Source organism: Thunnus thynnus, chromosome 22 (assembly GCF_963924715.1).
Source record: "Thunnus thynnus chromosome 22, fThuThy2.1, whole genome shotgun sequence".
Lineage (NCBI taxonomy): Eukaryota > Metazoa > Chordata > Actinopteri > Scombriformes > Scombridae > Thunnus > Thunnus thynnus.
This window is the reverse complement of record NC_089538.1, coordinates 6,200,903-6,214,699: the sequence shown is the minus strand read 5'-3', so window position 1 is coordinate 6,214,699 and position 13,797 is coordinate 6,200,903. Positions and strand designations below refer to the sequence as shown.

The 13,797-nt window shown below is 37.8% G+C and overlaps 3 protein-coding genes across 3 annotated transcripts; all 3 read left to right on the top strand.

Moving 5' to 3' along the window:
• Positions 1–95: 95 nt before the first annotated feature.
• LOC137174190 (uncharacterized) lies at positions 96–2,690 on the top strand. Its single transcript, XM_067579348.1, has 5 exons — positions 96–411; positions 534–1,239; positions 1,364–1,491; positions 1,570–1,613; positions 1,754–2,690. The coding sequence occupies exons 1-5, from the start codon at positions 357–359 to the stop codon at positions 1,871–1,873; spliced, it is 1,053 nt and encodes a 350-aa protein (XP_067435449.1). The 5' UTR covers positions 96–356; the 3' UTR covers positions 1,874–2,690.
• Positions 2,691–5,974: 3,284 nt separating this feature from the next.
• LOC137174285 (immunoglobulin kappa light chain-like) lies at positions 5,975–7,980 on the top strand. Its single transcript, XM_067579472.1, has 5 exons — positions 5,975–6,126; positions 6,256–6,966; positions 7,083–7,202; positions 7,282–7,325; positions 7,454–7,980. The coding sequence occupies exons 1-5, from the start codon at positions 6,072–6,074 to the stop codon at positions 7,565–7,567; spliced, it is 1,044 nt and encodes a 347-aa protein (XP_067435573.1). The 5' UTR covers positions 5,975–6,071; the 3' UTR covers positions 7,568–7,980.
• Positions 7,981–10,792: 2,812 nt separating this feature from the next.
• Positions 10,793–13,299, top strand: LOC137174294 (uncharacterized). Its single transcript, XM_067579482.1, has 5 exons — positions 10,793–11,409; positions 11,530–12,237; positions 12,349–12,471; positions 12,549–12,592; positions 12,730–13,299. Exons 1-5 carry the CDS (start codon positions 11,352–11,354, stop codon positions 12,841–12,843), a joined length of 1,047 nt encoding a protein of 348 aa, XP_067435583.1. The 5' UTR covers positions 10,793–11,351; the 3' UTR covers positions 12,844–13,299.
• Positions 13,300–13,797: the final 498 nt, after the last annotated feature.

The window sequence follows — 13,797 nt, the reverse complement described above, 5'->3', positions numbered from 1 at the left end:
CTATTTCAGGGGTATTTGGAAATATTATCATGCCTGCATGTTATCTGCTGAACATGACAGTCACTCCATTGCCAAATCTCAACCACAACTGGTCTCCACAGTATGTCCTCACTAGTGTTTATACTGCACAGTTAGTTTATGTTTCCCTAATATTAAATATGACGCCAGGATGGAGAGCCTTTATGTTCTTCATGTACCTCTCACCATGTGAACCTCTTCTAAAAGCAAACACGTGATCATGTTTCCTTATTAGGGCACACAGTGTCACTTCAAGTTAGCCAATCAAACGTAGTCCTGTCTGTAAAGAGTGGAGTAACTGTCGACATACTGTCATTCAGCACAGACATTTGAACACGATGACATCTCCAAACTTTGTTTTCTATCTGACATGCCTGTTCTTGGGAAAAATGGGTGAGTAGTGTTTTTGTGTACCCAGTTTTTATCTGTCAGTGTGAGCTCACTCCTCATGCAAATGTTTAATTTTTCAATGTGCTGATTTCTATCACCAAAATCTCTCTCTCATCTTACTACAGCTCAGGTGTCCAATCTGAAATTGTCCTCATCTGTGAACCAAGAGAGTGGTTTTCTATCAGTTAATGTTGGGGAAAAGCTGTCTTTACAATGTTTCCATGAAGTTGATGTTTCATCATGGCTGTACTGGTATAAACAAACTCTGGGACAGAAACCAAGGCTCATTTCTACCTTCTATGTGCACGACATAAATGGCACTTTTTATGATGAATTCAAGAACAATCCTCGCTTCACACTGGATACTGGAAACGGTAAAAATCACTTGATGATCTCAGATTTACATCTTTCAGACTCCGCTACTTACTACTGTGCAAGTAGTATATCATACAAATTTGAATTTGCGGAGGGAATTACTCTCAATGTAAAGGGTTCAGGTTTGAACATCCAAGCTTCGGTCCATCAATCGGCATCTGAGAGCATCCAGCCAGGAGACTCTGTGACTCTGAACTGTACAGTACACACTGGGACCTGTGATGATGGAAATCACAGTGTTTACTGGTTCAAAAACTCTCAAGAATCTCATCAAGGAATCATTTACACACATGGAGGCAGGAATGATCAGTGTGAGAGGAACAACAACACACAAACACAGACTTGTGTCTACAACTTGCCAATGAAGAGTCTGAATCTTTCTCATGCTGGGACCTACTACTGTGCTGTTGCCGCATGTGGACAGATACTGTTTGGAAACGGGACCAAGCTGGACGTTGGCTGTAAGTAACTTTCTAGCAGACATTGTTTCATCTGATCAATACATGATTACTCCCTAATCGAACTAAACATCAAAATAGAGATAAATCTGAGAGCTGTGTAATATCTCTTTATGTCTCTCTGCAAATGAGGTAGACTCTCCTGTCTTGGTGTATTTCTTGAGTGGAGCTTTGGCGTTCACCACCATCCTCAGTGTTTTACTGGCTTTCTCAGTGTACAAGATAAAGAGAAGCAGCTTACAATCTGCAGGTAACTGTTTATATCTGACAGCTTGTATTCACTGAACATGACTTTGAATAAAATTACTTTTTCTGTTTTCACAACCAGAGTCTCAAGCAACATTTTCAGCTTCCTCCACAACAAATGGCGAGGTAAAACTTATTTTAATAGTTGAATCAATATTTAAACACATTTTTAACACAACTATTTATTGTCGGGGAGTTTTTTAGACATTGTTTTAATGTTCGGCAGCATCCATATTGTTATCCACTTGTACATATTTTGTTACCAGGGTTACCAACACACAGACAACCTGCATTATGCTGCTTTAAGTGTGAACCTGCCCAACAGACCAAGAAGAGCGAGGAACAACACCAAGAATGAATGTGTGTACTCCAGTGTAAAGCAGTAGAATTACATGTTACATTTCCAGTTTTAAAGTAATATTTTTTATTTTTATTTCATTTTCATATTATCATGTAGAAGTTGATCTTGAGATAAATATTTTTTATAGCTTCTTTAATCTTAGATGAGGTTAGTTAATGTGCACATTTAGCAAACGTCTCTAAGGTGTTGCTTTTGTCTTTGTGGTTTTAAGCAGGATTTCCTATTGTAAGATGAAAATCTGTATTTGAAATACTGAGACAGTTTTTAATACATTTGAATAAATTCCATTTTGATGAAACTAGTAAATGTATTATATAAGCACAGAGTAATTGATGACTCATGGCCTTTGTTTTTATACATACATTTTATATCATTAGTGATCACATAAATAATATAAATTGATTATGGATCACTTTGACCTTGAGATAATATGTGTGGGTGTGAGTTCAGTCCCTGGTAGCATTAACTGCAGCTTCAACATACAAGTGTGGCTGGTGGCATCATGTGAATCAGAGAAATCATGTAACTGACATCACTCACTCTAGTTAGTGGGTGACTCTCGTGTTCTGGCACAAAAGTAAAATGGCACAGGAATGTTTTCATACTGACCTTCAGTACTTGAATCCACATATGTCCAAGTCAGGTACAATATATGAAGTCTGGAAATATAACAATGTAACAGGCTGGAGGATGATCCCACTTTCACTCAGTGACTTCATTTGAAAACAGGATCTAGTAGATCTGTTATTAATTCAGTCACTATTACACGACCAGGTTATCATTGTGTCTTCCCACTGTGTACTGTGTTCTACTGCACATCCAACATGCAGCCACTGTTTCAACATTTACTGCTGAAAATACAGAGAAATACTTAAGTGTTTGATTGTTTTTACAAAACAAGCTTGTATACAGACTTTATGCCAGGTTTGTGCAGATTTGGATAAAAATATGAGACTGACTGACCAGTGAAAAGAAACTTTATGGTATATTTCCCTGATGAATTTTCCATAAATGTGGTCATTGTGACTCAATGAGTCATGCTAACTTTTCACTCGCCAGCGTCAGTATAGAGATTCATGGACACGAAGACTCACACAACACAACATATATCGGGGTATATACTGGTGCTTTATGAGTGTAACTCCAACCCACCACACATTACTGCATCAACTGTATACTGAGCTGCATCTGAGTACACAGCAGCAATGTGACTGAACACATACAGTTACATACTGATGGAGGACTGCAGCTGCTGCTTTGTGCTGCTTTCACTATGCAGCCCATGTAGAGCATGTTTAAGAGGGGAAAAGCTTTCATGAAGTACAGTGGTTGTACATTTTGGCACTTTTTTGACAATGAACATATGTAGAAAAAGAAAAATAATAAGTGTTTTTTATGTAAGGGTGTTTCCACTCTCACAAAGATATCTCTTGAGCCAAATCCACTTAAAAGAAAATTCCGGTTTATTTCAACTTGATGTATTCTCTTTAAATGTGGTTATTGTGGCTCTATGTGTCATGCTAATTTTGCTCTCTCCAGCCCTTTATAGAGATTCAGGGAATTCACAAAGACATCTGTCATTTGAACAAACTGCTGAGACTCCTTCAGCTTTCCAAATAAACATGAATCACTTCAAAAGTGTGTTTCTCAGTCTGAACGAAAGTAAAAAAAAAAAAAAGAAACTATCCACCTGTAGTAACCATAATGGTTAACTGCATAGAGAACAGAGACAGAGTGCACCGCATCATACTCTGAAAACCCCGCCCACCGGAGAGCAAAACAGTCGGCGCCACAATATGCAACCAAGGGCCACTTTGAGCTTCAAAACCACTCTTCAGAAATCAGTGGGTGACGTCACAGTAACTACGTCCACATTTTTATACAGTCTATGGTCTCTACAGTGCTGGCCAAAAATGAACACAAATGAATCCTAAGTGCTGATTTTTTTCCAGGTTCAATATTTACCAGACCTACTGGTACTTACTGTATCCAGGAAGTACTAGTAGCCATGTAAACACTAACAAAAGCCCTCACTGCCAGCGATCAAAGTGGAAACACTGCAACATTAAATAGTACTAAAACTCACTTGAGAGCTGTGTAAAATAGTTCAGTTGTTAGGCAGTGCAGGTTTCCCCCTCTTACTTACTAGTTGTGTTATCAGTACTAAAAACCTGTACACTTGACTCCACTCAACTTGACTGCTGATACCACTGATACTGTACAGACTTGCTGCCTTCGACACATCCTGTACATGCTGATGTGTTGTCTGCTCATGGAGAGTCAGACACAGTTTATTCACCTGATGTTTTGCATTTTGATTGAAATGTCTTTATTTTCTCCAAATTATTTCTCTAAGTAAATAAAAAAAATTAACTGAAGTAATAAAATATCAGCAACATGTCCCACTCTGCAGAAAAAGTTTTCCTCTCCATTCTTCAGGAGAACAGTGACTTCAGGAACAGCAGCAGTTTCTCTGAGGTAACCTTTACTGTACGTTGTCTTTCCTGGCGGCCCTGTTGCCTTTCTGCCTCCATTCTTCGTATTTCCTCTTTCAGTTCTTGTAACTCCTCTCTGGGGCAGCTGTGAATCAGGAGGTGAAGTGAGTCATCCACTAATTAGACGGTTGGTTGGTCAATGCCCAGCTTCTCCAGTCCGCATGTCAAAGTGTTCTTGGGCAAGATACTGAACCCCAAATTACTCCCAATAGTTGCCATCATTGTGTGAGTGTGTGTGTATGAATGGGTTAGCATTAGAAGCATTGTAGAGAGCTTTAGATATAAAAGTGTTCAGTAGACTTGAAAAGCGTTTTATAAGTGCACTCATTTACCACCTGTGTACTCTGGCTCAAATAAATACAGTTGGCCAGTCAGAGTGAAATGACTCACAGTTGTCCTCATAATAGTCCACCAGATAATCTGTCATTGCATTTAGTTGTTTTAGTTTCTTTACAGTCTAACCGCAGTGAAAGTCAGACTCATACATATAAACAAATTGATGCGTGTGGATGAATATTCAAGAGCTATTTTCTTATATATGCATGGGTTTTTTATGGTACAGTTGCACAGATGGCCAAAAACGCTCAGCAGTTCAGGAATATCTTGCCAATAATTCTATGGTAGGAGACCCTTGCAGGTAAATAAAATTTTGTAATGTCAAGTAACAACTAAGGAGTAATACAATAGTTATAATTTCCAACTACTGATTTTATGCTGGGAGAAAATGACGATTAATAATCTGTCCACTAAATTGGACAGCATGCATCGCTGGCTATATTTCAACTACAATTCATACTATTACTGCGACTTTGTTGTTCTTGAAAATACTTAATCTGCAGTAACTTTTTTGGCTATAAATCAATTGATTTGTGTTATTAGAACGTAAACTTGCAGTTTTGAGGGGGCTGAGGATGCTGAGGGGGTTGAGGATCCTGAGGATGCTGAAGGGTTGCCTGGCACCTCTACAGAATGTCTGGATTAGTAAAGAAGGATCTTCTTCATTTCAAGTCATCTGTAACTCATGCTAATAAATACAGTAAGAGAGAGGGCAGAGGCTGAGGAGTCAGGAGCAAGGTTCAACATTTTTTGCATTGCATTGAACAGCATTAGAATATGTTAAAACATTAGTTTAGCAACGTAATCTTTTTGCAAATACTTTATTTTTTGTAGTGTTGACCAGAATCATATCTTTAGCTCACATTAGGTAATAAGTCAGAGCCTCTGTAGTGTTTTTAAGGCTCCAGCTATGATTGTTTGAGCGGTTGCTTAAAAAAGGGTTGCTGAAGTTTTCCTGGATGTTTTGTGACATTTCCAGTGGTTGTAACGTAGGTGCTTTTGACCGTTATCATTGTCTGTGAATCCAGAGTGCAGTGTTGTTTCTCCAGATTACAGCTTGTATCAAGTATGGATGAATTGCACAAAATGATTTTTGTTACCTGTTTATTATCAAATATTGAGCATAAATGGACTCCACTGTGTCTTATTACTGCTGTGTTTACATTGGATATAGTGGCTGTTTATTTGTCAGTGATTTCAAATCTAATGCAAAGATGAGGAGCCTTTATCTTCCTCGTATATCTCTCACCATTACAATCATAGGTGGCAGTGAACATGTGATCCTGTTTCCTATACAGTGTCACTTCAGATTGGCCAATCAAACGCAGTCTTGTCTATGAGGAGTGGAGAAAAGTAAATGATCTTTTCATTTCACACGGCAAGTTGAACACGATGACATCTCCAGTGTTTGCTTTCTATCTCACATTTCTGTTCTTGGGGAAAATGGGTGAGTTACGTGTTTGTGATTCCAACTTTTATCTGTTAGAGTTGTTAGTTTTCAAATATTAACTGATTATGTTGAATTCTATCACATTCAATTAACTATACATTTACTTTGTCTCTTATTTCACTTCAGCTCAGATGACTCATCTGAAATTCTCCTCATCTGTTCGTCAAGACAGTGGTTTTATATCAGCTAATGTTGGTGATGAGAAGACTTTGCAATGTCACTATGAAGGTGATGTTTTTGCAAAGCTTTACTGGTATAAACAAACTCTGGGACAGAAACCAAGGCTCATCTCTACCTTCTATAAATATAAGGTAAACAGCACGTTTCATGATGAATTCAAGAACAATTCACGCTTCACGCTGGAAACTGAGAACAATAAAAATCACTTGAAGATCAAAGATTTGCACATTTCAGACTCAGCTACTTACTACTGCGTTAGTTGCTATTTAAACAAGTTAGAATTTTTGGAGGGCACTACTCTCAATGTAAAGGGTTCAGGTTTGAACATCCAAGCTCTGGTCCAACAGTCAGCATCTGAGAGCATCCAGCCAGGAGGCTCTGTGACTCTGAACTGTACAGTACACACTGGGACCTGTGATGATGGAAAACACAGTGTTTACTGGTTCAAAAACTCTCAAGAATCTCATCCAGGAGTCATTTACACACATGGAGGCAGGAATGATCAGTGTGAGAGGAACAACGACACACAAACACACACCTGTGTCTACAACTTGCTAATGAAGAGTTTGGATTTTTCTCATACTGGGACCTACTACTGTGCTGTCGCCTCATGTGGACAGATACTGTTTGGAGATGGGACCAAGCTGGACTTTGAGTGTAAGTAACTTTTTAGGAGACGTTGTCCCATTTGATACAGTCTTAGTCCCTCATTAAGCTAAGGATAAAAACTGAAAACATGCTGAAAGCTCTGTTTCTGGTGTCTGACTCTGCAGATGAGGTGGACTCTCTTGTCTTGGTGTATTTCTTGAGTGGAGCTTTGGCATTCACCACCATCCTCAGTGTTTTATTGGCTTTCTACAAGATGAACAAGAGCAATAGCTGCCAATCTGCAGGTAACTGTTTATATCTGACAGCTTGTATTCACTGAACATGACTTTTGAATAAAAAACCTTTTCTGTGTTTCACAACCAGAGTCTCAGGCAAGAATTTCAGCTCCCTCTACAGTCAATGCAAAGGTGAATAACTTTAAATTAATTCTTGAATTGCAGCTAATATCCATTTTTTACCATTCAGTACAACAATACATTTCTTTTTAGGACATTGTTTTAGAATAATATCATAATAATTAATACTTTGTTACCAGGGTTACAAAGCTGCAGAAAACCTGTATTACGCTGCTTTAAGTGTGAATCTGACCAACAGACGAAGAAGACAGAACCAAACCTGGAGTGAATGTGTGTACTACAGCGTAAAGTAGTAGAACTGGACATGTTTCATTTGTACTTTGTGCATAAGACATTATGTTGTAGTGTCTCTTTGAAGGTGTAACATGGATTTAGTTTTTAAATTTGAAAGAAAGTGTTTTATAACTTCTTAAATCTCTTGCTCTGCTTTGGTATTTTTAGAATACTCTATTTTTTGTGTGGTCTGAATCAGAATATCTGCACAATGTTACTTTGTTTTTTGCAAATAAACTGTGTATCTAAGTTTATATTTAGTACATACTGTATGAATATAATGATTTTTTGTGTCTTAACCAGTGAATGTAAAAGGTTGGTTTGATCAATGCTGTAGAAGTTACTTGTGGGCTTTTAGGATCAAGATTGTGTTGAACTTTTGTGTTTTATCCTTTATCCATTTTTTTTAACCAACTCATGTATGTGTTCTTGAACTGTGTGTACATTTTATATTAATAATCAAATAAACATCATCTAACTTTAACCATGAGACAATATGTGTGCGTGTGTTCAATCCTTGATAAGAGTAACTTGTGTTTCTTCATGCAAGAGTGAAGGTGTTGTTGCAGCAGCGGCACCATGTTTATCATAAAAAGCATGTGTTTGATCTCAACCACCCCACTGAGTGGGTGAGTGATGAAACTTAATTGTTCTGGTACCAAAAATAAAATGGCACAGGAAGACTATTAGTTTACAATATTACTGTTCATGTGAAAATGAGAGTTGCAGTTGTGCCTTTATTAAAGACTTTCTAATTCATAGTAACAGATAGACATGATACCTTTGATATTTTACATCTATCTGAAGTATTTGATAACCGATATTATTCCAGAAGGAAATTAGTTGGCAGTGTGGGCACAAAATTGAAAATAAATGATAACGCCATACACATCACCAGATCCGAGAGCAGATCCCAGCGCTCTCACTGCCTGCAGAAGGAAGAAAAGGATTTCTTCACAAAGGCACAGATAATTTCTCTGCCCCGCTCTTCTTCAACAAAGTCGACTCTGCTGTTTTCTCTGCCATGCCACCGAGGATCAGCTTGTCATGAAACCCGCCGACAGAGCGCGAGGACGGCCCTGTCAGCATGAGGAACCGAGCTGGACCAAAGACGGACTGAAACACACACCCTGCTTGCTTTCTGAAGCAACCAAGTAAGAGGTTTAAGTCTCAGCAGAGACAGTGTTAGATTGTGTGTTGTTGGTTTTAGCTTTTTAAGCTTTATTGCTCATGTTTGTTGTTTTGAATTGACGGACCACTGAGTCCCTTTGAGCTGCTTTACTCTGAGGAGTATTTGAAGTTTGCTGCCTGTTTAGTTGTGTTCATCATGTGAGTGAGAAAGTTAGTTGCTTTGTCAATCAGAAATCAAACAACGTGCATTACAGACTGCCGTCTGTACACATGCTCTCTGTGGAAAAAGAAACCGCTTCTCCCCCCCCAACGGTTGCTTTTCTTCCTTCTCGTGTACACATATATACGCACACACATCTTCTTACACATCTGACTATCAGATAGCGTGGGACACAGCGCTGCTCTGCCCCTCATTATCTACCATCAGATAAGTGTCTTTTACACAGAAGTGGGTGAGTTTAGAGACGCCAACTTGTAGGCGGTGCCATCTTGCTATTGTTCTAACCAAAACACTGTGGTCACTTCCACCATTTGGTTCTCGCATGATGTGACTTCCTCCCATAGTCATGTCCGCCATCTGAACTCACACACCACATCATCACGTCACCATCTTGCCACACACACACACAAATATACATGCTCCCGCTCCCGTTTTCTCTGTACATAGATGTATGTTTGCTTATGTAGAATTAGATTTTAAGATAGTGATTTATTGATCAAGTCATCTGCTAACTTTGTCAACTCTGCTATTGTTTAATAAACAATTTTATATCTTTAAAGACAAGCCTTTTGTCCTTATTGTGTTTATATATTGTGAGAAATAGCTGATTGAGAGAGTCAGAGCTCGAATTCAAACCTTCTTTTTTCACCTGTGAATGTTGATATCCCTCAAATATTAACATTCTAGGTGAACTCTTTTATGAGACTACCTTATTGTTTGGTTATCGGTCCCAGATGGTGCCCTGTAATTATTAATTCATATTAATAATTTTATGAATTTTTATAATGAACAATTATCTCTGCTTATTATTAATTATTTGTAATAACCAGCCGTGCTCCTCGCAGATCCAAAAGTTGGTGTCCTCGTATGAGGCTCTCTAACAGTTGGTGCCAAGTATTATTAATTAATATGAATAATTTCTTGATTTTCATTTTTATACTTATCTCTGATAATTATGAATTATTACTAATAACCAAACACACTCCTGTCAGATTCAACAGTGCTTTGTTGCAGCTGTTAGACTTGGAAGAATAGCAACCCTCAGGTTTCACATTGTTTAACCAGGTTTAATTATCCAAATCATATAGTGATGTGTTGTAAGACTATTTCATTTATATAAATTATTTGTCCTTGTCTGACCTTGAAGATGGCCTAGTAGCCTGCAGCCAGGATGTTGACTGAACCTCATTAAACGTCCACAGATGTCACTAATGAGAAGGAATTTCTGATTCCTACATACAGAAACCTCAATTAAACTGAGGAATACAATAATGTCTTGAAACAGATACAGAACACTGGGAAAAATAATTAAACAATAAAAAGTTTAAGTATTGCCTCACCTTTTAGTACATTCAGACAGTTCATGATAAAGACATTGCTAACAAAAACAAACTGTCAGTCTCACATTTTGTTCCATACTTCAGCTTGATCATAAACTGCTGTTTTCGCATTTCTTCCTCAAGTAGTGTAAAGTTACGGCAGGTAGCACAGCATGAAGGACAGTAGTAGAAAGGCACTGAGTAGTAATTATTTTTTTGTAGTGTTGACCAGAATCATATCTTTAGCTCACATTAGGTAATAAGTCAGAGCCTCTGTAGTCTTTTTAAGGCTCCAGCTATGATTGTTTAAGCGGTTGTTTAAAGAGAATTTTCAGCTGAAGTTTTCCTGGATGTTTTGTGACATTTCCAGTGGTTGTAACGTAGGTGCTTTTGACTGTCATCATCATCTGTGAATCCAGTTCCACATCACATCATTATTGTCACAACCAGGGGGGACACATCTATTTGTCCTTCCTCACCATTTCTGGGTTTCAGTGACTCTAACACATTTTTCTTGCTCTCTGCCTCTCTCATGATGTACTGGATCTCCACACTAATGCATTTTCTTGCTCTCTGCCTCTCTCATGATGTACTGGATCTCCACACTAATGCAGACACAGCCGAATCATTGTCTCATAAAAATGAGATTGCATAGAGCCTAAATCAACATTGTTATCTTATTTTCATTAATCACGCAGCCAATCATATCTTGTATGTATATTGTAGAAAAATGTCTCTTAAATACAGCACAGAGTGCAGTGTTGTTTCTCCAGATTACAGCTTTAACAATGTATCAAGTATGGATGAATTGCTCAAATTAGTTTTTGTTACCTGTTTATTATCAAATATTGAGCATAAATGGACTCCACTGTGTCTTATTACTGCTGTGTTTATATTGGATATTTCTTGGTTGTTTATTTTTCAGTGATTTCAAATCAAATCAAAGACGAGCCTTTATGTTCTTCATATGTCTCTCACCATGTGAATCTTCTCAAAAAACAAGCACATGTGGCAGTGAACACGTGATCATGTTTCCTATACAGTGTCACTTCAGATTGGCCAATCAAACGCAGTCTTGTCTATGAGGAGTGGAGAAAAGTAAATGATCTTTTCATTTCACACGGCAAGTTGAACATGATGACATCTCCAGTGTTTGCTTTCTATCTCACATGTCTGTTCTTGGGGAAAATGGGTGAGTTGTGGTTTTGTGATTCCAGCTTTTATCTGTTAGAGAGGTTAGTTTTCAAATATTTACTGATTACGTTGAATTCTATCACATTCAATACTTTTTTTGTCTCTTATTTCACTTCAGCTCAGGTGACTCATCTGAAATTCTCCTCATCTGTTCGTCAAGACAGTGGTTTTATATCAGTTAATGTTGGTGATGAGACGACTTTACAGTGTTTCTGTGAAGATGTTGTTGCAAAGCTTTACTGGTATAAACAAACTCTGGGACAGAAACCAAGGCTCATCTCCACCTTCCAAAAATATGAGGTAATCAGCACGTTTCATGATGAATTCAAGAACAATCCTCGCTTCACACTGGATACTGAAAACGGTAAAAATAACTTGAGGATCACAGATTTGCACATTTCAGACTCAGCTACTTACTACTGCGTTAGTAGCTATTTAAACAAGTTAGAATTTTTGGAGGGCACTACTCTCAGTGTAAAGGGTTCAGGTTTGAACATCCAAGCTCTGGTCCAACAGTCAGCATCTGAGAGCATCCAGCCAGGAGGCTCTGTGACTCTGAACTGTACAGTACACACTGGGACCTGTGATGATGGAGAACACAGTGTGTACTGGTTCAAAAACTCTGAAGAATCTCATCCAGGAATCATTTACACACATGGAGGCAGGAATAATCAGTGTGAGAGGAACAGCAACACACAAACACACACCTGTGTCTACAACTTGCCAATTAAGAGTCTGAATCTTTCTCATACTGGGACCTACTACTGTGCTGTCGCCTCATGTGGACAGATACTGTTTGGAGACAGGACCAAGCTGGACTTTGAGCGTAAGTAACTTTTTAGGAGATGTTGTCCCATTTGATACAGTCTTAGTCCCTCATCAAGTTTAGGATAAAAACATGCTGAAAGCTCTGTTTCTGATATCTGGCTCTCGGTAGATGGTGCGGACTCTTGTCTTGTCTTGGTGTATTTCTTGAGTGGAGCTTTGGCGTTCACCACCATCCTCAGTGTTTTACTGGCTTTCTACAAGATGAACAAGAGCAATAGCTGCCAATCTGCAGGTAACTGTTTATATCTGACAGCTTGTATTCACTGAACATGACTTTTGAATAAAAAACTTTTTGTGTTTCACAACCAGAGTCTCAAGCAAGAATTTCAGCTCCCTCTACAGTCAATGTAAAGGTGAATAATAACTGTATTCATTAACTCTTGAATTGCAGCTAATATCCATTTTTTACCATTCAGTACAACAATACATTTCTTTTTAGGACATTGTTTAGAATAATATCATGATGTATTGATATATACTTTGTTACCAGGGTTACAAAGATGCAGAAAACCTGTATTACGCTGCTTTAAGTGTGAATCTGACCAACAGACGAAGAAGACAGAACCAAACCTGGAGTGAATGTGTGTACTACAGCGTAAAGTAGTAGAACTGGACATGTTTCATTTGTACTTTGTACATAAGACATAATATTGTAGAATCTCTTTGAAAGTGTAACATGGATTTAGTTGTAAGTTTAAAAGAAATATGTTTTTATAATCTCTTAAATCTCTTGCTCTGCTTTGGTATTTTTAGGATATTCTATTTTTTGTGTGGTCTGAATCAGAATATCTGCACAATGTTACTTTGTTTTGTGCAAATAAACTGTGTATCGAAGTTCATATTTAGTACATACTGTATGAATATAATGATTTTTTGTGTCTTAACCAGTAAATGTTAAAGGTTGGTATGATCAATGCTGCAGAAGTTACTTGTGGGCTTTTAGGATCAAGATTGTGTTGAACTTTTGTGTTTTATCCTCATTGTTTTTTAACCAACTCATGCATGTGTTTCTGAACTGTGTGTACATTTTATATTAATAATCAAATAAACATCATCTAACTTTAACCATGAGACAATATGTGTGTGTGTGTGTTCAATCCTTGATAAGAGTAACTTGTGTTTCTTCATGCAAGAGTGAAGGTGTTGTTGCAGCAGCGGCACCATGTTTATCATAAAAAGCATGTGTTTGATCTCAACCACCCCACTGAGTGGGTGAGTGATGAAACTTAATTGTTCTGGTACCAAAAATAAAATGGCACAGGAAGACTCTATTAGTTTACAATATTACTGTTTATGTGAAAATGGGAGTTGCAGGTGTGCCTTTATTAAAGACTTTCTAATTCATAGTAACAAATAAACATGACACCTTTGATATTTTACATCTATCTGAAGTATTTGATAACCGATATTATTCCAGAATTAAATTAGTTGGCAGTGTGGGCACAAAATTGAAAATAAATGATAACGCCATACACATCACCAGATCCGAGAGCAGATCCCAGCGCTCTCACTGCCTGCAGAAGGAAGAAAAGGATTTCTTCACAAAGACACGGATAAC

Excerpts from the sequence above, each read along its gene's own strand:
- LOC137174190 (XM_067579348.1), top strand. The coding sequence starts at position 357 with ATGACATCTCCAAACTTTGTTTTCTATCTGACATGCCTGTTCTTGGGA. Across the intron at positions 412-533 it reads CCTGTTCTTGGGAAAAATGG|CTCAGGTGTCCAATCTGAAA; the intron begins GTGAGTAGTGTT and ends ATCTTACTACAG. Across the intron at positions 1,614-1,753 it reads CCTCCACAACAAATGGCGAG|GGTTACCAACACACAGACAA; the intron begins GTAAAACTTATT and ends TTTTGTTACCAG.
- LOC137174285 (XM_067579472.1), top strand. The coding sequence starts at position 6,072 with ATGACATCTCCAGTGTTTGCTTTCTATCTCACATTTCTGTTCTTGGGG. Across the intron at positions 6,127-6,255 it reads TCTGTTCTTGGGGAAAATGG|CTCAGATGACTCATCTGAAA; the intron begins GTGAGTTACGTG and ends ATTTCACTTCAG. Across the intron at positions 6,967-7,082 it reads GACCAAGCTGGACTTTGAGT|ATGAGGTGGACTCTCTTGTC; the intron begins GTAAGTAACTTT and ends CTGACTCTGCAG.
- LOC137174294 (XM_067579482.1), top strand. The coding sequence starts at position 11,352 with ATGATGACATCTCCAGTGTTTGCTTTCTATCTCACATGTCTGTTCTTG. Across the intron at positions 12,238-12,348 it reads GACCAAGCTGGACTTTGAGC|ATGGTGCGGACTCTTGTCTT; the intron begins GTAAGTAACTTT and ends GGCTCTCGGTAG. Across the intron at positions 12,593-12,729 it reads CCTCTACAGTCAATGTAAAG|GGTTACAAAGATGCAGAAAA; the intron begins GTGAATAATAAC and ends CTTTGTTACCAG.